General features: G+C 40.7%; 1 protein-coding gene and 2 long non-coding RNA genes across 8 annotated transcripts in view; 2 read left to right on the top strand and 1 right to left on the bottom strand.

Moving 5' to 3' along the window:
* Positions 1-22,565, bottom strand: part of LOC101160591 (5'-AMP-activated protein kinase subunit gamma-2) — a 31,939-nt gene extending 9,374 nt beyond the window's left edge. For 2 of the 6 annotated variants that reach the window (XR_910464.4, XM_004079263.5), the window contains exons 1-11: positions 22,271-22,565; positions 21,062-21,130; positions 16,584-16,833; positions 7,790-8,016; positions 5,542-5,593; positions 4,825-4,931; positions 4,195-4,276; positions 2,997-3,055; positions 2,881-2,926; positions 2,748-2,802; positions 2,547-2,673 (exon numbers count right to left, since the gene is read on the bottom strand). Coding sequence is in view for 4 of the 6 variants with exons in the window: in XM_004079263.5 (XP_004079311.1) it covers positions 2,547-2,673; positions 2,748-2,802; positions 2,881-2,926; positions 2,997-3,055; positions 4,195-4,276; positions 4,825-4,931; positions 5,542-5,593; positions 7,790-8,016; positions 16,584-16,833; positions 21,062-21,130; positions 22,271-22,354 (1,158 nt within the window). In the remaining 2 variants the exon portion in view is untranslated. The other 4 variants (XR_013650686.1, XM_011486876.4, XM_020711114.3 and 1 more) reach the window with 3 other exon arrangements.
* Positions 14,936-15,442, top strand: LOC105356254 (uncharacterized). Its single transcript, XR_002292204.3, has 3 exons — positions 14,936-15,036; positions 15,152-15,213; positions 15,319-15,442. It is a non-coding gene; the product is annotated as an uncharacterized LOC105356254 (long non-coding RNA).
* A 269-nt stretch (positions 22,566-22,834) lies between the features above and the next one.
* LOC144986843 (uncharacterized) lies at positions 22,835-24,509 on the top strand. The gene is made up of 3 exons (XR_013650687.1): positions 22,835-22,911; positions 24,229-24,320; positions 24,413-24,509. It is a non-coding gene; the product is annotated as an uncharacterized LOC144986843 (long non-coding RNA).
* Positions 24,510-25,216: the final 707 nt, after the last annotated feature.

Here is a 25,216-nt window from a genome sequence, read left to right as displayed (position 1 = left end):
CTCTGCTACTTCCTGCTCCACAACAACCACATCTTCCTCCCTTCTTTCCCTGTCATTTTCCACGTTCATCAGCTCCTCAAAATACTCCTTCCATCTTTTCTGTACACTCTCCTGGGTTGTTAGCACCTTTCCATATCTGTCCTTAATCACCCTTATCTGTTGCACGTCCTTCCCATCTCTGTCTCTCTGTCTGGCTAGCCTGTACAAGTCCTTCTCTCCTTCCTTTGTGTCTAACCTGTCATATAGCTCATCATAAGCTTTCTGTTTGGCCTTTGCCACCTCTCTCTTCACTCTACGCTGCGCTTCCTTGTACTCCTGTCTACCTTCCTCAGTCCTTTCTACATCCCACTTCCTTTTAGCCAACCTCTTCCTCTGGACGCATTCCTGTACTTCCTCATTCCACCACCAAGTCTCTTTACCGTCTTTCCTCTTTCCAGATGACACACCAAGCACCTTCCTACCTGTTTCCCTGATAATCTCTGCTGTAGTTTCCCAGTCATCTGGAAGCTCATCCTGACCACCCAGGACCTGTCTCAACTTCTGCCTAAATTCCTCACAAGTTTCTTCATTCTGTAGCTTCCACCACTTGGTCTTCTTTTCTGTTTTCCCTCTCTTCTTCTTCCTGACCTCCAGAGTCATCTTACACACCACCATGCGGTGCTGTCTGGCTACACTCTCTCCTACTACCACTTTGCAGTCATTAACCTCTCTCAAATGACCTCGTCTACATAGGATGTAGTCCACCTGAGTACTCCTACCTCCACTTCTGTATGTCACTCTATGTTCCTCTCTCTTCTGGAAGTAAGTGTTGACTACAGCCATTTCCATCCTCTTCGCAAAGTCCACCACCATCTGTCCCTCCAGATTCCTTTCCTTAACACCAAACCTGCCCATCACCTCCTCATCACCTCTATTGCCCTCACCAACATGCCCATTAAAGTCTGCTCCAATAACAACTCTCTCTCCTCTGGGAAAACTCTCTATGACCTCATCCAACTCACTCCAGAATCTCTCCTTCACTTCTAACTCACAGCCAACCTGTGGCGCATACCCACTGACTACATTCACCATCACCCCTTCGATTTCTAACTTTAGGCTCATCATCCTGTCTGAGACTCTTTTCACCTCTAGAACCCTGTTTACAAACTCCCCCTTCAGAATCACTCCTACCCCGTTTCTCTTCCTATCAACACCATGATAGAACAGTTTGTATCCTCCTCCAATACTACGTGCCTTGCTGCCCTTCCACCTTGTCTCCTGCACACACAGTACATCTACCTTCCTTCTCTCCATCATGTCTGCCAGCTCTCTGCCTTTCCCTGTCATTGTGCCAACGTTAAGAGTCCCTATTCTCAAACCTATGTTCCTGCCTTTTCCCTTCTCTCTCTGGCCACGGACCCTTCTGCCTCCCCTCTTTCTTCGACCAACAGTAGTCAAATTTCCACCGACACCCTGTAGGTTAACAGCATCGGTGGCGGTCGTTGTTAACCCGGCCTCGACCGATCCGGTATGTCTAAAGTGGTGTGGATGATTCGCATGGTTATTTTGGCAATTTTTACGCCGGATGCCCTTCCTGACGCAACCCTCTCTATTTATCCGGGCTTGGGACCGGCACAGAGGCAACTGGCTTGCAACCCCTGTGGCTAGATTTTTTAAGTTTTCTATTTTATTTTTCTAATTAACAATGTCTATTTTTGAAACAATCTGAACGAGAGGGATCAAGGTAGAAGCATTAGGTTACAGGGGACTGAGGTGAAGAAGGTGCAGGAGTTTAAGTACTTGGGGTCAACAGTTCAGTGTGATGGGGATTGTGGAAAAGAGGTGAAGAGGCGAGTGCAGGCAGGTTGGAGCGGTTGGAGGAAAGTGTCAGGAGTGTTGTGTGACAGAAAAGTGCCAGCAAGACTCAAAGGAAAGGTGTACAAGACAGTGGTGAGACCAGCTCTGCTCTATGGGTTAGAGACGGTAGCAGTGAGACAGAGACAAGAGGCTGAGATGGAGGTAGCGGAGATGAAGATGTTGAGGTTCTCCTTAGGAGTGACCAGGTTAGACAGGATAAGGAACGAGTACATCAGAGGGACGGCTCATGTTGCATTAGCGACAAAGTCAGAGAAGCCAGACTGAGATGGTTTGGACATGTTCAGAGGAGGGATAGTGGATATATTGGTAGAAGGATGTTGGAGATGGAGCTGCCTGGCCGGAGGGCAAGAGGACGGCCAAAGAGGAGATATATGGATGTCTTAACAGAGGACATGAAGTTGGCTAACGTTAGGGTAGAAGATGTTCATGATAGAGTGAGGTGGAAAAGGATGATTCGCTGTGGCGACCCCTGATGGGAAAAGCCGAAAGAGAAAGAAGAAGATTTTTGAAACAATCTGATTTTTCATTCAGTTTAAGCGGTCCTTAATTTTAACCCATACATTGTCACGTCAACCACTAGGGGGCAACAAAAAAAATTAACACTGAGGGCAAAAATGAAAGGCCTCAACTCTTATTATAAATCCTCAAATGACTCAACAATTGACTGGCGTGTGCTGATCTGGACTCACAAACAGTTGCAGGAACTTGAGGATCCTCTTGTGTGTGAGGATGTAAAGTGCATTCCCTGTGACAGGGTCAATGACAGGCAGACGGTGAATTTTGTTTTTGATGAGGGTGTAGACTGCATCAAAAAGGCTGGAAGCACACAGAAAAAGGTCAACCACAATTACAGACAAATACACAGGAAAAAAAAAAGAGAACAGAAGTACCTTGCATCTGGTGATATGTTAACCAACGGTTTGAAGGTTGCTTGAAGGTAAACCTCTGTGAAGCAGGAATTTTATGACTTTTAAGACTATGAGAAGCTTAAAGTGTGCATGCAATATGGCTATGGGAACTTGCCTCTCCAGGTCTCAAGCTTGTGTTCCTCCAACTCATAAATTTGCACCTGAACAAACAAAAACAACTTTGTAATCCTAAAGGAGCAGAAGCAAACCTTTTCCCAGAAGCGTACTCACCATAGGTGACTTATAGTATCTGTGCAGTATGATGATGAAGTCTGTGATAGTCAGCATACCTGCAATGAAAACCGTCTGTAAACTGACAGCACTGTTGCTACCTCCTCGGTTTCACGCATTCGCGAAAAGCGTCTACTTTTGCTGAAGCACCAACCGGTATCTCTCGAGATGTTAACAATACCAACTACCTCTTAAAATGCTTACAATAATGGCAACATTTTTTTACCATTGACAAAAAAGGAAAGGAAAAGGCATGCACCTTTCTTACTGGGCATGTGCAAAGTCGGACTGCACGGCTCGCTCTATTCGATCTTTTCTTCCTCTTGGGTTTAATTTGAAGGGAGTTTACTCCCCAGTGTACTAGGATACCGCCACTTAAGTAACTCTGTTAACAGATGAACTAACGCCTTATGTGGATGCAGGAGGCCAGATAAAATGTCCTCCTTTCCCATTGTCAACATGTAAAAAATAAAAAACTTTTTTTTTTTATGGCGCTGTAATTCGGTCAGAGGAAGCTCTCTGTTGTTGAGGAAAGCATAAATTTGATTGAACATGGAGTTATCCAGTGTTTAAATGGCTCTGACAATCGTAAATAAGTCTAAACTGTTGGGATATGCTACCGGGAGCTAATCTCATTCAAATTGTTCATCTTGCACGTAACATTTACACACGAGGGTTATTTTTGAGTTTCTGCCACAGATTGGGTAGCGACAAGCACCAAGACTGCAGGCTTTGTGCAGGTGAACGTGGGTGAGGTTCTCAAAACTGACTCCCCCTGGCTTCATCCTCACAATGAGCTGCCATTCATTATTCAGCACAACAAATCTGGTTCAATGCTGGGCTCTCTCCTGACGCCAGATAAGCTGAAGACGGCCAGCGAGGCCTCTGAACAAGTTTTCCAAACACAACCGACTTCCGTCCTTAATGGTTCACAGCCGCTCCAATGACGACGTCTCAATACAGACCTTCATCTTCAAGCTCCAGTGACCGTGACCACCAACACACTGCGTTTCCTTGGGTTTTCATTCATGGCCCACAACAATTTCCCTTCCATGAGGGTTTTTAGCATCAGGCGGGCCAAAGTTTTATTAAAAAGAAAAGAACGATCCTTTTTCCTTAGGTCAACTATTTATAAGTCACCCAAATAATCAGTTTCTTTAGTTTGATGGAGAATTTACAACTTAATTAGGTTTCTTACCCACAAAGCTTTGTTTCTCCGTGTCCCACAGCGGTGCAGCTCGCACACCGTTGGCCACCAATGCAAAAAAGGCTTTCTTTACCTACAAAAGCAACAAAAATAAAATCAAATTTACATTAAAACATGTGATTTCTTCATCAGTGATTCATAAAGTCAATTATCCTGTAAAATGGTCAACTTGATTCTCAGTTTATTAATCCATTAAAAGCCCTATGACCAACAAAATCTAAATATGTTATTAAAATATTCAAAGTTTTACTTTTCTTTTGCAGCTCTACAAATGATCGCAAATAAATATTTTGGGAGACAAAAAAGCAAAAAGATTGGACGCTTAGGCTGAGAAAATCCAAACTTCAGGCTCATCATTCCTGTAGTCCACTTTTCTTCACCTTAAAATTGTGACCTTATGGTTAAAGTTCTGCTCATCAAAGGCGTCCGAGCGGTGTTGGATTACTGTTTAACAGCTTTTGGAGTATTTACTCAACCACTTGACGGAAACCGCTCAGAGGCAAACTACCCAAGGAGAAGTGTCAGCGTTCCTCAGACGTTTTTGTCTGCACAGATTATGGACGTCCAGTGGCAGAAGACGAAAAACTGCACCGTAAGCCCAGATCAGAATCTTGTACTAACTTGTAGCGCTGTGTCAAAGACAACCAGCTTGGAGCTCGTGGGGACGATGTCATAGCACTTGTGGGATTTCATAAAGCGCATGTAAATATCACTCTCTGGTTCAGCAGCTGGAAGACAGAAGCAGGGAAAACTTGGGAGGGGGAAATCTCACGGGGGGATAAGTTATGAGGGATGGGGGGGGGGGGGGGGGGGGGGGGGGATACATGCACATAGGCTAAACAACCATTATAGCCATGGACCACTTACAGCTACTTTGCTGTTCCATCTAACGGATAATTACTGCCCCCATTAAACATCAATGAAAACATAAACAAAAGGAAAAACAATGGAGGAAGAGAGCTTGAAATGTAAATATTTGGGCACTTTTTGGATGGAAACAAACTAGTTTTGAGGAGGAAATGACATTTCGAGTTGAAATTGTACATTTTAATGTGGTACTTGCTTAAAAAAGGTCAAAGTGGCCAATATTAACTTCTAGGGAATACATTTTTCTGACTCCTTCTCTAAAGTGCATTGATAAAAAAAAAAGTTTTTTTTTCCTGTTTATACAAAAGGTTGCTTTAATTTTTTTTTTTTTTCATATCTACCCTTTAAAAAAAACTAGTTTAGTAAAAAGTGGCAGAAGTGATGGTTCTGTCCTAAGTTTGCAGTCACGGCTAAAGATCTAAAGCCACCACCGTGGTCCCATCCACACCGTTAGGAGGAGAATGAACTCACCGTCATCATCTAGTTCAAGTTTCTCCAGCATACCTTCAAAGAAGCCGCAGACCTACGACAGAAAAAGCAGGAAGCTTCAGTGAGGAGATCCTCACGGCGCCGCTCAGAACAGCTAAAACTTTGCAGTTAATTGTTAGCAAGGCTGCAGCAGCGACGATCCCACTCAAAGTGTAAGGGGGGGGGCGAATAAAAACACCGAAAACGGCGAACAAAACTACGCAACTAGACAAACACCTTGTACAGATTCTACACAACATTTTAATTCATAAACACGGGCAGCGTGGAAAAAACCGTTGTTTTATATCCCAACAATCATAAAAATAAACTTTTATCATAAAGCCGAACACACCTACAAATATGCAATGGAACGGTCCAGATCCATTCGGCCGCACTTGTGACAACAAACGCTAAAAACACAACTGTAACACACACTTGCGGCACAATTAACCCACAAAAACAACACGCTAAGGTTTTGAATGCATAAAAGACGAAACCCACCGAGAAAAAAGTCTGTTTTGAAGCGTAGAGAAGCAAGCAGGAAATGTGGTGCGCGGACGACACGCCCCTCTCAAGACCAACCTGAGTGATTCACCATATTAGGAAATCCCCAGCGTTACCTAGCAACTAGAAGCTGGGGATGCCTCATCACGTCCTCGACCTTCATCGGACCTGCAGAAACAGGTCCAGGCCAGGCAGACAAGAGGAAGCATCTGACTGAAATGTCCCCGTGTGCTGGGAATGTGCCGTGTCATGCAAAGCGGGACAACGTTTGCATCCACAATAAGCCTCTGCAGCATAACAGGAAGACCGCATACCTGCTCCGGGATGAGCTATAGTCCCCCGGTGTGCTTTGCAACGGTGACTCAGCACATCTCTGGCCAAAAACTACCCCTGCACTTTCATAAATCTGCCCTCTGCTCTCAGCAGACATGCAAGCCTGCTTTCGCATTACAGCAAACCTCTGCGAGGCAGACAGACAGGAACAAACCCATGTAGGAAGAGGCTCCAGAAATTGGATTTGGCTAAAGGTAAACTAACATCTGAGGAGATCATTTAATGAAGTGAGATAAGAGGCTCAAATCTCTTGAGTGTTAATATCAACAGTAAATAACCCAGGAGATGAAATATCGATTATCCATCTCAGGCTAGAGTCTACCATCACAGATAAATGCACAATCCGAGGGGCGGTCATGAAGCTCTTTCTGGTTGAAATACATCCACGTCTAACCCTAAAGCAGTTCATGTTCGAGTTCATGTGCACTCGCCTGTTTATGCAAAGAAAAAAAAAAAAAAAATCAATTGCGCAGCCGATGTAAGAATGGTCAAGTAACTGACCCCTTCTGTCCGGGACAATCCTAAAACGCTTTGGACGGTGGCCCTGAAGTGCAAATCGCACCGACAAATCACTGAGCACAAAAAAACAGATTAAAGATCACAACTACAAATAAAATAAGCAAAACAAAAAAAAACAACGTTGCATTTTGGAAATTAAAACAACGTTTCAGAAAGCAAAACAGCATAAAAAAAGAACGCTTTGGAAAACAAAAGTAATTTACAGAAATCAAAATCACATGAAACACAATAAAAAAAGGTAGGAACTATGGGACAACGCTGATCGCATCATGACATTTGTCTGTCATTTCTACCCAATGTTATTTAGCTTGAAGCGATAGGGTGAGTACGCTCTGTATTAATTATAAAGTATGTGGACAACGAAGATGCATATGAAAAGCTAAAATGTCAAAAAATTAAGCACCATCAATGATTTCCCATCGCCCTACATTTTTCCGGTTTGTTATTTTGTTTCATCTTTTAACATTTCGTTTTGATTCAAGTGAATAACTTTTGTTTTTCGAAACGTTTTTTTTATTTAGTTGAATTTTTTTGGAAATGTGTCTTGGTTTAAGAAACATTTTGATTTCTGAAATGTAACATTGTTTTATTATTATTTGTTTTGCTTTTTAAATGATCTTTAATCTGCTTTTGTGTTAGGTGATTTGTTGGTGTGATTTGCACTCCAGGGCTGCCGTAGATTCATGACCTTACTGTACAGGATCTCTCGAGTGATGTAAATAAAAATGGAAGTGTCAACATCCACTGCCTACAGTACAGAAATATAAATTTACCTAAAAGGAAAAACGTAAGCTTAAAGGTGAAGACCTTTTAAAGGTCAATTATTGTAAATTAGCTTGTTTTCCAGTAAGATAACCAAAGAAATGAAAACAAATCTTTTAACATGTTTACTCACATGTTGTGAGGTAGAATAGTGGGGCATTGGGGTTGCTGAAGAGACGGGGGGTTTTGCAGAGGGAAGGTTGACACGCTGACCCGTGTCCAGGGTTGAGGAAAGGGATCGAACCCGAGAGCCAGGCTCCAGGCTTTCATGGCTGCTGGTGCTTTGCTGGGCCTCCTGGGGGAACACTGGCTGACTGGATGCCTGAACTGGGGTGGTGGGGGGCGTAGAGAGTCCAGAGGCTGCAGAGAGATTTGCAGTTCAGTACAAACATACATCTTCTCTCAGCTGCATCGATCAGCTGTGCCGGATCACATCCCTGATGCGGCCTGTGATGGATCATGATAAAGAGATTACCACACAGAAGGACAAAAATCTTGTTTTTTATTATCATTTACATTTGATTTAACAATAAAGCTTCCCACAACTGACTAATTTTTAAAAAACAAAACAAAAGAAAAGCTTCAAAGAGGTTTGCTGGTTGACATTTACATAGATGATTTACGTGTTTTTTACGTGTGATTTTTAACGTGTAAAAAAAGCTTCCGGTTACCTTTCTTTTTGGATTTCTTTGTGATATTTTTTGCCATAAAGATAAACTAAACAATATTCTGTTTGCTTTAAACAGCCGGCTCCAATACAAATAGTCAAATTACATGCAAATGTACCTCTGTCAGTGCAGTCAATTTAAAATGTTGTCTAAAAATGTAAATATTTATCAGAAAAATATGTTTTTATATAACCAAGTAAAGACTGTTTGGATTCAATTTTTTTTATTATTCCTATTCCTAAAACTAAGGATGAATAATAGGAATGTGTGTTTTTTTCCTCTTACATGATTCGATACACATCTCCATACATGATCCACCAATCATCCATAAAAGATTCAACTAACTTTGTGGTGATACAATACAGTTATGTTCTTTTACCTGAATGGATACAATCTGGATATTTATCATTTATTTGACATCTAAAAAAAAATAAAAAAATGCCTTTTAACAGAGCAACTACTTTTCTTACATAACCTATCAGTTATTTTAAGCAACAAAACCAAAATGTCTTTGACAGAACAGCTTTAAACATTGAAAACTATTAGACTGTTTTGTTCTATGGGGTTAAAAGGTGTCCTTTTTATGGATTGAGGTTTGTTTGACGTGCTGTGAGAAAAGGGTTATCGTCTTTTTAGTGCACACAGTGGTTCACCTTCAGCCAATTGGAACTGACTCGACTTTGCAGAAGCGCTTGTGATTGGACGTCTTTTGGTTTGCATAACAAGGCAAAGACAGTAGAGAACACAACAGGTAGAGACAGTTGACCAGAAACGGTTTATTAACTTCCGGATCGGTTTAACCAGCTTAATCTTGTTGGTGACAATTTTAGAATTCAGTTAAAACTTTTACTGTTTGTTTTTAAAGCTCTTCATGGTCTTGCCCCAGTTTGCTTCACGGTGATTTTAACTGTTCACAGACAGTTTTAAGGTCTGCCCGGCCCTGTGCTCAGGTCACGACAGAAACACAGAGATGAATGAGGTTTCCCTATTGCCGGCCCCAGTTATGGAAGAAAATTCCTCCAAAAATGTGCATAATGTCAGGCCTAAACAGCTTTAATACTCAGTAGATGGTGGCATCTCCTTTTCTTTTACTAATTTTAGTGAATTTGTATGTTTCTTTCTGTATTTGATTGCCTTTTGTCATTTTATGCTGTTGTTTAAATTTTTTTTTCTTAATTTAAACATTTTCTTTTTATCCCTCTTTTTATTGTAAAGCTTTTTGGCACCCCCCATGGTGTTGGAAAGTGGTTTAGAAATAAAGTTTGATTCATTCAGTAATTTGTACGTGTGGTTTTCAGATGATACGGCTGTTACTTCGATACAAGATCGATTTCTTGATACGCATCTGTAACCTTTACATCCCTAATGTATAATGATATATATATATATATATATATATATATATATATATATATATATATATATATACATAAAAAAAAGAATTTGTTATCAGCCACATTCTGAGTTTGTGATGACTGAACAGTCTCAGAGATGGATTTGTTCATAACTGTGATACAGATTCTCTAAAAAATGATTTCTTTAAAGATGCAACATTTTGAAAAGGAACATTGGAATTAAACAAATGGATTCACGTTTTGCTGCATAATTAGACTATACATGCTGTTTTAACCACTGTAAAGTCGCAGCTTTATTGAATCTGGTGGAATATTGACAACACTGCAGTAAAGCAGCAGCTGCTGACGTTCACGTCGTCCTGCCTGTGCTCATTAACGAATCCCCAGAGGTCGTCCGGAGCTGTGCCCGAACAGAAATGACAAATGCTGGGAAAAGAAATGAATGATTAATCCATTTTTTAAGAAACAACGTGCAAACTGTCTTCATTGCTTCCGGCTTCTCTGTATTATAACTGGGCAGATCTGCATGAAAGCTGACTCCAGGGTCGGAGTCAGCTGTGTGTGACGCAGCCGCTCCCCCTGCCAGGGTCAGAGTGGAGGTGTTCACCACATGACAGCCAGCGTGCTACTGTACGTCAGACACGGCAGCGTGAGGGTCGCATGTCACCCCACGCTGCCACAGCTTTTCCCCAGAGACGCCTCTGAGGCCATGAGATACAGTCCTCACGCAGCAAATAAGTTTATGCTGCGTGGGATCGACCATGGGATGTTCAGATGACTTTTATCATGACTCATATCGGTGTGACACCAGTTCTGGTTCTGCAGCGTGTACCACAGAAAGAACTTGGATTTTTACATTCCTTTTCTCAAAAAAACTGAGAACATCTAGAATATCTCTAAACATTTCTAAGAAATAGAACTCATTTTGGTTAAATAATATAAAGGAATGGTTGTGGAAACATGAGAAACTTCAAAATAAAAGTATTGGAAACAACTGTTCTAATATTGGACTCACAACCATTAAAGTGCTAATAAAAACATTTAAAAAGGAGTTGAGAGGCCTTTTCTGCACAGTCCGTTCGAGTCGGCTGAACGCTATCTCTTGACATTTTGTTGGCGTGTATCAGCCCTCTTTGGCGTGCCCCGTTTCCGCTGCATCGCCTTCTTTTTTTAGCCACGCTGTTGTGGCACATTCCACAGGAGTAGATAACAGCGGGGCTGAGGGCAGTCTCCGCTGCCTACTCAACAAGGTGCAGCCAGACACCAACCTTTATTTTTTCCTCTGCCGTATCCAGTTTTTCGTCTTGTGTGGAAAAACAGCCTTTTATGTGATACTTTTTGTTTGTTTACTTAAGTCCAAAAAGAAAAGCTGTGACTAGATGTACAAAGCTCTGTCTGTGGACAGAGATAATGAAAGACTTTAAGCTGTTTTGTTCCTAATAAATTAGCAGTTTGGCTTTGAAAGAGAAAAATATTGATGCTTTCTTTTATGGTAAAAGGTTGATTTGGGATATTATTTTGGACATTTCTGCTTTGTTAAACTGCTTAAGAATGGTTTTCTGATTTTGTCAAAAAATGTACATGTAATATAAAGAGAAATACTGGATTTATTTGCTCAAATAGCACCTTTTAACTTTTTCTTTTAAACAAGCACCATAATAGGAAAACAAAAAGCAGTCCATAAAAATGATTTATTGACAGATTACCAATTACTGGTAGTAAATATTTCAGTTCAATAAATCAAGTTGCAAAATGCTAAGATATGTTTATCATCTTAATGGAATTTGAGAAAATAGTAAATTGAATGCAGTTATTTTGTATTTTACCAGGCTAACCTGGGGTTGTAATGATAACACAGACTAGCTTCCCTTCGCTCTCCTCTCATCCTGTGGAGAGCGTCTTTGCATTGAGGCTGAGCTATGAAATATTCATGCAAGCTGGTTAGAATTAATGTGTTTTTTGTAAAGCAGCAGAGTCTAAAGAAAAAAAGGTGCATCTTTATTAGAGCCGAGTAGCCTTTTTTGATTTATAAATATATATTTTTGGAACATTTTTATTTCTGGGGTTATAAAAAGCATTTTTTTTATAATGAAAGTGGCTTAAAGGGAGAAAATCAGGGATTTTTAGAATAAAAAACTAAACAGACTATGGATTTCTTTTCCTTAAACCACCAATCTAGAAATTTCTTCAAAACAAAAAAAAAAATCCTACTGTGGAGATTTAGTCATTAAACTGTGTCATTACAAGAAGTCATCATAATTACTCAGTACAAACAAACAAACATAGATAGGAGTGCAGAATAACTGTTGGCGAAACAACTTTTCAGGCAAATGTCAACTTTAAACTATCCGGGGGAAAAAATGTTATCTCCAATCGAAATTATGCAGGTTTAAAATGATTCATCTTCCATCTGTCTCAGGCCACATGACTGCTGCTTCTGCTCGGACACATGAGCAAAAAACCCCGAACGGTGAATCCTGCAGAAGTTCTGAAAGCTGTGTCCACTTCAGAGAGGAGCATAGTTTCATCTGGATGAAAGGAGCAGCGGCTAAGGCCAGGATGTCACCGTACAACCACAGACAGAAATATATCAGTGTGACGGGACTCTGCTTCTGTCATCTACTCAGCCAAGGCTGCGCTGGCTCTGAATCAGGTGCCGTGAAGTCTACCATCCATGCTGGAACAAACCCACTGACAATGCCTCATCGACAGCACCTGCAGGTCTCACTGCCTCTGTCCATAAAGGAATATCATAAATGGCAATAATGCTTTCAGACAGAAGGAGTTTAAAGACAGCCAGATGATCCTGATCTGCTGCTTCCGCCCTCTTTAAGGAAGATTCCCATCTGCAACAGCTGATTTAAAACATAAATATGGGTCTGGAATAGTCAGAGGCAGAATGTGTACAAATACTATACATATAAAAAAAAAGATTGTATAAAAATGCATATATACTTACAGGACAACTAAAAAAAAAGTCTTTCTGGTGAAGGAAAATAATTTCAACCACTTTAATAAAAAAAACTAGAAACCATCACTGCACACTCGCCTCGTCTCTCTCCACACCTGCTAAGGTCTGGCGGTACGGCTGTGATCATAGCGAACACCATTCAGTGTTTCTGCTCTATTCGGGTAAAATCACCAAATAAATAAATAAAAAAAAATCCACTTTGAGTGTTTTAAACACAGGCTGAGATATTTCAATTTAGGAAAGCTTTTAGTTAATGTTAGTCAAATGGTGCTTTTAACTTTTATCATCGTTTTTAGCAGGTCCTGTCAATGTTGGATGCTTTAACCCGTTTGTGTTTGGGTTTTATGCTTTCTTTTGGTAAAGCACTTTGTGATTTTATTCAGTAAAAAGTGCTACTTAGATAAAAATGTACTTTCTTAGTTACTTTACCTGCTGTTTTTCATTTCAGCTCATTTGTAAATAGTACCTTTGATTAATGGTCATTGGGATTTTCCCTCAGGATTTGGAATAAGAGGCATTTTTTAAATAACTAGTCATGTCACCAAACTGTTGCTAAAACTCATTATCTGCCGGATTTCCTACCTGTTTAAAGACCCACTCCAATGAAAAGATTAGTTTTTAACATGTTTGTCATTAAGAAAATTAATCTTAAAATTGCATTTCTGAGTATTTATTTATCTATCCAAATTGTTGTCAATTAGGAGCAGATGGAAAAATAAGCTGCTTTAAAATAGAGATCATTTGTGAGATAGAAAAAATGCTGGGCAAGCTACAAGCTCCCTGCTTGACTTAAACAGAGAGCTCTCAGCAATGTGGTGGCGAAGGGGGTCGGGGTTGCTTCGCACCAACAGTCCCGCCCACAACCTAGAGGCAAATTTCAAATGAACTAATGCTGCTTTGTAGAAATGTTCCAGAAAATGAAACAGGTTTATGGTTTTTGGCTTAAAAATAGCATAATTATAATCAAAAGATCACTGGGAACGCTTTTACAAAAATCAAAAGATGGTCGGAGTGGGCCTGCAATTTAAAATAATCTTTTTTTTAATTGTAACTTCTTAAGACTGAAGTCTCTCTTTCTGCATTTGTATGTGATTTAAATAAGATTGCCTTTTTCTGAGCGCAGTTCCTTCAAAACAAGTGAGATGTCTGTATTAACAGTTCTGCCACTGACTTTTATTTTGGCGAGGCTCACCACAGACACATTTTTGGGTCAGTGTAAGCAGTGTCTGGGCGGATACAAGACCCCATCCCCTCAGTGCAGTTTTTAGGTCAGTCACTGACATCGATTGGGCTGTTTCTGGAAGTGAAATGTCCTTCCATCATTAGTTAGAAGTCTGGTTTAGGTGCAGAAAGGTGGATGAAGAAAAAGTGCATATTAATGAGGATGAATCAGCAGTTAAAACAGTTGTACTAAAAGGAGGTATAGTTTACAGTTATTTTAATAAAATCTGCAAACCCTTTAAAGAACGAAGATAATAAACCAGATCTAGATAGTTTTGCCTAAAAACTGCAAAAACAAAATGGTCCAAATCACTTCTGCAGTTTAAAGTGACAATAAATCAGATATTAAATAGAACAATTGACATTTTTAAAAGAACACAGCAGGGAATGGTAAAGAGGATGAGGAGCGCAGCACGTTACCCGTCAGACATGACGCCTCGGACTGATGCCTCCCTCCTAACCCAACCTGCTCTTTTTGTTTTTTGCTCCTCCTCAGGCTGCCAAACCTCTTCATGGAAAGCGTTGGGTTCTTGGCTCAAAAATGAATTTGGTCATGACCATCTGCATGAAGAAAAGGTCCCAAAAGCAGCTCGAAAACACCCCCAGTTGGACTCACTTTCCTTGACTTTGGTGTTTAAAAAAAAAACAAGTTCAGCTTAGAAATTCTGCTGCCGAACACCAATTCTAGCATTTATGGGGATTTTCATAACTTCTTAAGCGTGAGAGAGGCTGTCTCCGGGTAGAAAACTAAAAGAGAGCCGATTCAGCGGAAGGCATTTGAGGAAAAAGACGGAAAACTTTGAAACTCCACGGAGCAGCGATGTAAATATCAGCAGGAGCGACTGCGGCGCCTTTCCCCCCTCTCTCTGCGGCTTCAGAGCTGTGAGTCGTCAGGTGCTGCTGCGGGGGGGGGGGGGGGGGGGGAAGCGCCTCTTTAATATAGCAAGCGTGTCAGCAGCCTGTACAAGGAGGCCAGGCTTTGGAGGGGACACTGTGATTGGTTCAGGCAGTGCACCTCTCCGCCCCCCCCCTGCTCCTGTGTCGGAGTAAATTCAGCACAGGAGCATCTGTTTCACTCAGTCATCACGTGATTGAACTTATTGCAGGCTCTTCCATCTGAATTTGATGATGAAGGAAAAAAAGTGGAGAGAAATTGTGTTGCAGAGTAAGATGATAGCTTTAAGGACTTCTTCTGGGTGTTTCCTGCAACGTAGGAGCTCAGATTTCAACGCGAAACGATAAGATGCCAGTTTTCATGACTTTACTCCTTTTCCTTTCAGTTTGGACATGGAAAGTGATGGCGGTGGGGGGGAAACAACCCTGGAATAATTAATTTTTGAAAGTAAGACCAAAAAAGAAATAAATCGACTTGCATTTTGACTTTTTTTTTTCTTAAGTGAAAAACTAAAAGCAAATTCCTTAATTACCCACAACATTTTATCTGCAGTAGCAACAGAGAACCAGAGAGGGAGGGGTCGGACCGCACGGCTGTGCGAGGAGCTCCGGGGAGTCTGGAAACTTCCAGAAAAGGCGACAGAGGTGCTGCAGCGCTGAGAGGCTGACGATGTCCAGGCAACAGGAAAACCGCTTTTAGAACAGACCAGGAACGAAAGGAGATTTTATTTGTGTTGTCAAAAATGCAAAGAAGTTCTCCCCACCCCCAAGGAGATCTGCCGCCCTTCATCCATATGAGGGAGGCAAAGATGCTCTATAATGTTTAATTTCTTACATGTTTTGACATAAAAGAGATATGGATGAGTGACCAAAATGAGATGTGACTGAGGATGGTTTCACTGAGCCTTTAGCACCCTCTTGTGGTGTCAGAAGAAAGTCTTCCGAAAATCTAAAAAGGCTCTAAAATGTGGTTGTTCTACGATCTTTAGCTGTAAGCTCACGTTACATAATCAGAACTAAAAAAAAAAAAAAAGGGATGCTATGATTCATTCAGTGGTAATTCTCAGCAGTGAATGTTTTTTGGTTGTGCTACATCAATTACAGTCTCCACAGGAAAAGGAGCACGCTGACTCTGAAGGATCCCTTCCACCAACCGCTGCCAAACTGACCTTCAGCAGGGGAAGCAAGGCAGAAAAGCGCCATCCGAAAACCTATGACTCACGCGTCTCATGCCGCTTCCAGCAGAGGCGTTTCCGTGAACACCAGGCGGACTTTTGTTGGCCGGTGATTCACCGCTCAAACGCACAAGAACCGAGAAATCCGCCAGTTTACTCTGCTCCTCACAAAGCGGGCCTTGTTTGACCCAGTCAGTTCTTTATTTTCACATAACTATAATACTTCTAATGAGTTATAATGATGGCTGCTCCTCCAACTTTGAACTGCCAAACTTGTAATGTAGTAAAGCACGCTGCCTTTTACAATATATCCAAACAAAAAAAATGAAAAGAGCTGCAGAAAGTATTACGGATGGGAGATAAAGGCACCTGGTGCTCCTATAAAGAACAGCATGATTTTTTTTTTTTACTTTTTACTCTTTTCTTATTGGCTTATTGATGAAAAGCTCAAACATTGGAGCTCTGACTGAAAAGGAATCAAATCTGTTAGACAGAAGAAGTTTCAATGTGGTTTTACTTTGTGCATAAATTAATGAATCCATAAGAAAAGACAGCTTTGAACTCCTCTTAAACTTTGATTTTTTTTTTCTTTTCGTGACATGGTTGTGTCAGAATCTCGCCTTTTACAGAAGCGTCCACTCACCCCTCCTGTGTCTGGAGAAGATCTTGCTTGCGGCTGTCGAATTGGACCGGAAGATCCCACTGAAGCTCAGGCGGCGGGGAGACTTTGGTGAGGAGGAGTTCTGATTGGACGGATAGGGGAAGATGGTTTTGGGCGAAGTCGAAATGGGTTTTGATTGTACCGGGGCGGAGAGGGGCGTCGGGGGCACGCTGACGGGGCTCCTGGCAAAGGCTCCTTTGGTGGGGCTGGCTGATCGGATCAGACGCTCTCCCTGGAAGACAACAAAGAGGAAGTCTTACCCTAAACACTCATGCCAGGCAGTGAGAGGCTGCAGAGGAACTCTGAAAACAATCCGTTCAGAGACTCTGCGAAAGAGGAAAAATGATTTATTGCTGTTTATTTTTGCCTTTATGAGCACTTCTTCTTTGTGGAATTTAAAACTCTGCTTGTGAAAAAGTCACCCATAAAGTGCAGCACAATAATCTAGTTTAATAGCTAAGCTACATTTATTAATATCCGAGGACAAAACTTTGAAATGTTTCAAGGTCTTCCTGGATACGCGACTCTTTCATTATAAAAGCCCCAGAAGGTCAGTTTTTATAACGTTATTTTGACACTGTTAACTTTTGAAAAACAGAAGTAAACTATGACACCGTGTCGGGACAAAAAGGATTGTTTTTCAATGACAAACTCCCGTATGTAGTCATCACAGAAGGACGGCTCTTTCTGCAGAGATAAAGGGCTTTTATTTTTGCCAGAGTGGCCTACTTAGTCCTTGTTGTTGCAGATAAGTCATTCTAAATCGAAACGGAACAAAGTTCACTCCTTATCAGAGTTAAAAATAAGACCAAACATCAAGCGCTGAAAGAGTTAACTCGGGGAACTCACTGATCAGCACATCAGACTTTGTTTTAGTCGAGATCGGAAGCAGGGAGTTGCAGAACAAAGGCGACTTTCTTGTAAAAACGGGTCTTGAAAGTGCATGCTGCTATTTTGAGGAAACAAGATAATGACTTTTCCAGGTATATTAACTTATGACGCAAGAACCCAATTGACTTAACCAATAGTTGATGTTGCAAATACTTCAGTTCGTCCTAAAGAGCCTGAAGCACGTTCTTCAGAGTTTTGTATATTTCTGGTAGACTTTTCTCTACATCATGTTGAGCGATCCCGAGTCTGTGCAGCGATTTCAAGACCCACTCCTGTAAAAAATGGTGTTTTTGGCAATTTTAACATTTTTCTGATGATGGAGGATAAATATAAAGAAAACTGATCTTAAATGTTCCTTTCTGAGTATTTCTTCAATCAAATCGAGCATCGGTAGACCAAACAAATGACAAATCTAGTCGTTTCGACATCAAAAATAATATGTTGGCATGGACACAAGCTTTCTGGTCCGCTCCATTCTGATTCATCCACGTAGAGACAAAGACATTTTCCTCGTCTAAGATGGCATCTGGCTGTAAACTGTACGGCTGGGAAGCCCCAACATTGCCCAACAAAGCTGCTGTTTTGTCTATTCAACTTTGGTTTTTTGCCGTTTCTTTCCCTCTTCGTTTTCAGTCCTCAATTTACGGTGTCAATTCTGAATTTTCGCTGCTGAGCCTAATTATTTGTGGGGGCGGGGCGTTGAGCTTATTGGCTACCGGGACATGATTGGCATCGGGTGAAAAAGACGGTGGTAATGCATTTCAACTCCAAAACAGCATCTCTTGCTGCCTGAGTCATTCCTCCTTTGGTGTGGCGTACAGTGGCCCTCCTGAAGTGCGATTATGGATGTTTTACGGCTGTATAAAGCCTTCACTAAACACTTTATACATGTTTTTCAGACAGACACGGACATTTCAACACTTTTCTTTCTTGTTTAAGATGTCAAAGGTCAAACTTTCATAGAAAAATGAATCCAGTTTTCTAGAGTAAAAAAACAAAGATCTGACTGCAATACAGATTTATGTGATTCTGGAAACTGCACGTTCTTTGTACAAGCAACACGACACGGAAGAGATTGATTGACATGATCAACAGCCAATCCGACGTAGAATACAGTGCGCCATTAGGGGAGGGTCTCACCAATTATTTCCAGAATCTATTCAATTCACGATTCTTTCGGTCCACTCGATTCAGTTTTGAATTTATACGGTTTCCACAATTAGACATATTTGTATAGAAAATACAATAATAATCTATATAGAGTTATTCATATTAGTCTGATACAGTTCGAATACTGTAAAATGTATTAGTGAAATACTAAACTAATGAGATTTTCAACACTATACAGTACATGGTTTCACCCGTTTAAAAAATGTGGAAAATTCCTGCCTGTGAGTAAATAAAGCTGTTCATTTAGTCAGCGATGTATGTTCAGGTCGACCGAGCGTTAGCATTAGCCGTCCTATGGGAAATTCCATTATACGTTAGCATCAAGCTAGCCGACTCGGACTTTACTGCTGTTAGTTCACTGGAAATGTAAAGGCATAAAAGAAGATCAATCTCTCCTTCTATGGATCTATTATTTATTTATTAAGCTTTGATCGATTCAGATTGTTTAATTGATTTTATCAACCCAGCCCCAAGTGCTACTAAATTTTAAAAAAGCAAAGACACGGTGAAAATAATCCACAAAACAGCAAGACTGCAAAAGGTGAACCGTGATCTAGGGAAGGAACACCGTACAGCAGCGATAATGTTTTCCCAAAGTTTGGTGCATCAGAGGTGGGATGACACAGGCTGCACCATATGCATGTGGCGTTCTATCCAGTTTATAACTATTTTGACTTTTTTTTTGTCTTCAAATTTACTATCTGGTTTTTCATTCACTTTACTTTCATAAGCAACTGGGGTTATAAAGAGAAATCAAAAAAGAGCAAAAAAGACAAATAAACAAATTTGAAACTGGAAAAAAAAACAATTAACCTAAAACTGTTTCCAAATGAAAAATAAGGTTTATTCTAACAGCTGCTGTTTGGATTTTCACCCTCTTTGTTTTTGAATCGTTTGATTCAAAATCATTAGTTGATCCTAATTTTACTTTGGGGGCGGGGCTTTGAGCCAATTGGACCGCCGGGAAGCTGATCCTGATTTGACCCCATACATTTGTGCACGTCTTTACCTTGCTGTAAATAATTCAGTGCTGCGGCTCCTGGGAAACAGAGAATACATGTTTGCAGGGAAAGGAATAAAAAAATCTCACTATTTGAAATGACTCTGGATTCTGGGCTTTTACATGTCCATAGCAATAAGAGGAAGTCATTGGATTCAGCATGACAAAGCATTTTTTTTTGGGGGGGGGGGGGGGGGGGGGGGGGGGGGGGTTTGCTGTATTTGACTCAACATTTGTGTAACAGTCAAGTGAAAAGAATATTCCCTGCAAAATATTTGTCTTGAAATGATCAGAGATAACAAAATTCCCATTTTGTTCATGTTTAAATACAAAACAATGAGTCCAACCGCTCTAAATATGTCAAAAACAGGCTGCAGGCTTTTTTTTTTTTTTTTTTTTTATATTATGGCTCCGTGCTTTTATGTGTCTGCCTCCCCAAGGTCCAAATTACATAAACACACGGAGAAATCTTTCACTGTTTGATATGCACATCAAAACAGACCATGAGAGATGGCAGCTAATCTAGCAGGAGACAGAAAGAGCTTCCTCCCACCACTGCCTGCTGCCTGATCTGGATGTGCCAACAAGTTATTTAACCCTCCGTTGGCTGCCGAAGCTCCACAACCAAACTCCATTTTGGAGACAGTTTTTGCTGGAAACAGTCAAATGCAACAGGGTGTTTTGGCAACACGGCTCCTCCATGAAAAAAACCCAACAAAAATTCTTCGTTAATGTGAGGAAAAAGAGAAAACTGCTGATTTGGAGAAAATGAATCCACTCCGATATGAAGGTTAGAAGGTCCAAATACAGTTGGTGATAAGATAAAGTCGAAAGGGAAGGCCTGTTTGGTCTACTTTCCCGGTGCTCGCGCTCCGTGGGGCACATTTCTCTTTAAACCAATCCTGTGGTAATCTGAGGGAGGGAGAGCACACGCCCATCTTTTCTGTTTGCCAACAAATCTCAATCTGCAGTTGTGCAAGAGCTTGTTAAAGTAAGTGAAGCAGCTATCAGAGGGGTTTTGTCTGGACGCTCCAGCAAAACACGAGACGGTGCGGCTTTTATCCCAGCTAAAACTGAAATATGCATCTAGTCTGGAGGGGGGGGGGGGGGTCCAGTTTGAACGCTTTCCAAAGAACAGGAGCAGACGGCAAGAGAACGCCGCTTTCCTTAAAAAAAAATCTATTTCCTAGTGTTTGTTTGTGCTCTGCCTGAACACTGTAGGCGTAATAAGGCAGGAGAAGGACGACAGCTTCAAGTGCATCCTCTAAAAGTACAGCTTACAATGACTTCAGCCCAAACAGAGAGACCCAAATGAGATGAAACTGTAAACAAATGTCAATTATAATATTTATAAATATATATATAATAATATATATAACTGAAAAATGACTGAATGTACCGTCTGAGTGCCGCTTTTGGAGGAAGAACCGGTTTCCGCCGCTGGAGAGGCAGTAAACGCACCAAAGTCCTGCACAGAACAGAGACCTCGCTGTCAGACATTCTGGGAAGAATCAAGGAAGTTCAGCTGCATGTCACACCAACAAAAACAGAAATTATTTTAAACAAAAATGACGATGGCTAAAAGACCTGACTCTCCCTAAACGCTGCAGAAAACTGAGCAATAACATGATGCAGAGACATCTACGTGATGCATAACAACGCAAAACCGATGCTTTATTACTGTGCCATGTAGAAGCGGCTTTGGGAAGGTCCTCTGTTATTCCTTATGCAAGTTTGCCACCACAAATAAGGATGGGGAAGTTCGCAACGCAGTGGCAAGTTCCCACATTTTGCACTTGGGTGTCAGCCACAATAACTGGCCGGCATTCATCAGTGCATTTCGATTAGGAGGGCTGTTCTCAGCGTCTCAGACTGTACGTTAGACACGTTTAAAGTCCGAAATATTGAAGTGATACTTGCTTTCTGTGGTTTTTAAGCAAAATTAATGCTGACTGTGCAAAAATGTAGACCAGGAAGCAGATTCACAGACAGGCACGGAGATGTTGGAGACATTAAAAATGCAAACTTGTAGTTTCTAGGTTGTCAGGTGAATAAAAATCAAAGAGTAGAGATGATTATAAATTAAAAGTGGTGGAATAACAAAAAGGTAAGGCTGGTGAAAGCAAGTAACCAGCTCAGGGTGTTTGCAAAACCTTGCATTTTATTTTATTTTAAAACAATTAGTATTGGGATCTATGTAAAAAAAAAATCCAGTATTTTCACCTCACTTGTGTATAATATTTTCTCTCTATAAAAGCAACAAATCAGAAATAAGTTGCACAACTGTTGCAGCTCCAACAACAAGGGAGTTGGCTGCACTGACATCAGATTTAGAGCTTGATTTATGGACGTTAATACAAAAAATATGATAGAAAACTAGATTTTAAAAATCGAAAAATTGTGGCTCTGCGGTTTGCAAACTCGAGGCAACACGTCCAGGCAGCTGTCAATCATCACGCAGGCGCAGGCGAAACGCAGCAAAACAAATGACAAGGCGAACATTTCTGCCCTCATTTTCCCTCCTCTCCCCACAACTTCCTTGACTCTACAGTTCATTAAAAGTCGCAGTAAGGAAGAAGCTAAATGAGTTGATACTTCACCGACTCACTGGCATGTTAATCCGCAGACTTCTCCTCCTCTTTGGGGTCTTCTTTGAGCTCTGCTTGTTGGAGTCCATCACCGTGCTGCCCATGTTTAATGTGTCCGTCTGAAAACCAGCACAAATAGTAAATGTGTCCGAAACGAACGGCGTCGGAGCGACAGCAGCCTCCACCCCCTCTAGAGCTGCCTCTGACACTCGCGACGACAACACCGAGGCGAGGCGCTGCCCCGTCGACCAGGAAGTGAGGGCTCGGCAGTGAAAACAGCGCGAGCTCCGAATGTTTACAGGTGTATGGAGGCATTCCGCAAGCCTACGCAAATGTGTGCCCTGTTTTTGGAGGCTCGCTTAAATGCCAGAAGAAAAAGAAAACGCAGCAAAAACAAAAAACAAATGTATATCGTTTACGCTTTTCATAAAAAAAAAACTTTCATTTCTACTGTTTTGCTACCTACTGCTCACTATCCTATGAATACAATTGTATTTAATAGTTGAGCCTGACGAGTTCTGTAACGCAGTGAAACAGCGCATCCCAACTGCATGTTTTTGAATTCCACTTTCCTTGTTTTTTTTTATATTTGACTAAAAAGCCAAGAAAAGGTGAACTGGATGAAGGCAAATGCGAAGGCAGACCGACAAGAAAACTAAAGGTAAACAAACTGTGACAGAACACCACTTGGTTTGGTCTGTCAGGCAGATGTTTGACCAACAGATGTCAGTATTACGGAGGCCTGGACGAAACATTTACACGCTATTGAGCCCTAAACTAGAGAAACATCAAAGTTAATAAAGGAATAAATAAAGTTCTGCTTTATTATCCCTAACATAAAACAATGTTCCCTCAAATTACTAATTTGTGGCCACGAATTTGTATTTTGTGTAAAAAAAATTATCATTTCATATACAAAACATTAATTTTTGGCCATAAAATACCCTTTTGTGTGCATTTTATTTCTATTCTGAGAGATGGAATTAGGATTTTGTGCACAAAAAACAGCATTTTGTTTGTACAAATTGGGTCATTTGTGGCCAAAATTAGAAGTAGGATTTGAAGAAACTATATTGTACATATAATATAGTATCTTCAAGAAAACAAAATGCATAATTGTGTCCACAAATATACAATGCATTTTTGTGCATACAAAATACTTATTTTTGATTACACAATGCATTTTTGTGTGTACAAAATAGTAATTTGCGCCCACAAAATTTTAAATCGTGGCCACAAATTATGAATTCGAGGGAAGAATGTATTATTTTATGAATGTTATGTCTAGGGCTCTGTACAGTTTTGCTTAGAACTTTGACAAGCGCGTCTTTGATGAGGCGTTAGTGCATTCACAGTCAAAACGTACACTTACATGCAACATATTACATCATACAAAAGCCTTATTATAAACAAAATATGAACAATTTGTGAGTCTGAGATAAAACTGGAGTGAAGCTTTATTTATAAGGGAGACTTTTGGTGTCTATGGTGAAACTGTGGCTTTGTTGGTCTGATTAATCCTTTTTTTTTTTTTTGCTCAACTGTGGGGAAAAAAAGCCCCAATGTTTGATTTTATGATGAACAACCAATTCAAAAAGTGGCCTATACAGAATTATTAAGTAAGCAATCCAGAAAACTAAAAAAGAAAAAAAAAAACTTTTTAAAAAATAGAAATAGTGTCATCAAAAAAAACTTATTTGTTGTTGGGTTGAACATTAAACATGAGGTCATTTCTAATTTATTTGCATTTTGTAGATAGTGATTAAATTGTCATTTTTTGTGTTGCTGTCGGTATGCATTCCTCTAAATGACAATGTCATCTGCAAACATTATGGTCTATGTTCCTGTCTAACCTCATCTGTCAGCCTATCATAGACTTTCTCTAGATCTACAAAGACCCAATATATCTCCTAATGACCTGTTTTTCTCCACCAGCATCCACAAATAACATATTGAATCTGTGGTTGCCCTGTGACAGACTGGCGACCTGTCCAGGATTACCCCTGCCTTCGGCCACGAGTGACCAGGAAAGGCCCCAGCAGCCCCGCGACCCTGAAAGGGACAAAAAAGGTTTAGAAGATGACTGAATGAATAAATCTGTGGTTCAATTTCTCAGCGTGAAACCATACTGCTGCTCACAAATGTTCATTTTTGACCTACAGGTTCCACTACTCTTCCCAATAACTTCTCGTGACCCACTGGCTTTGTTCCTCTGTAGTTTAAAGAACTTCCTGCTTCTTGAATATGCATGGGCACCAGAAACTTCTCCATTCCTCACGCAGCCTTTCACTCTTCCAAGATCTTGTTAAATAGCTCAGTTGGAAACTCTGCCACCTAAACACATCCATACCTCCACAGGTATGACATCAGGACCAACTGTCTTTCAACTCTTCCTCCTCTTCCTCACTTCATATTTACCAATCTTTGCTACTTCCTACTTCACAAAATCCCCCTCTTCTATTCTTTCCTCACTCATCAGCTCTTCAAAGTTCACCTTCCATCACACTTTATGAGCCCGTCAACACATTTCCATCAATGTCCCTGATCATTCTAACAGTGTGCACATCCTTCCATCTCACTTGTACAGCTCAACATCTCCCTTCTTTGTGTCCAACCTGTCATAAGCAATGTTCTTAGCAAACCTTTTTCCTCTTCACACACTCCTGAATGTCCTCATTGTTCACCAATTCTCCTTTGCTTTCCTCAGTGTCCCAACTGTCCAGGCGTCTCACAGAGCCTCCTGATCTCCTAAAGCCCTTTTCAGCAGACCACCAATCTGACAGGGGACTAGATCTTTTATTAGTTTCCTCACGCGATACATTTATTAGATTAATACTACAACATAAGACGGCTAATTTAGCTCCAACAGAATAAAAAGAGAATTTAAACAAAGATGAACGTTTAAGAAGCTTTTACTCACCTTTTGAAGTTTCTGTTGAAATGTCAGTCTTAAGGTTTTGGTGTCA

Source organism: Oryzias latipes, chromosome 17 (assembly GCF_053564925.1).
Source record: "Oryzias latipes strain Hd-rR chromosome 17, Olatipes_Hd-rR_3.1".
Classification (NCBI taxonomy): Eukaryota; Metazoa; Chordata; class Actinopteri; order Beloniformes; family Adrianichthyidae; genus Oryzias; species Oryzias latipes.
This window is presented reverse-complemented; position numbering and strand designations above follow the sequence as displayed.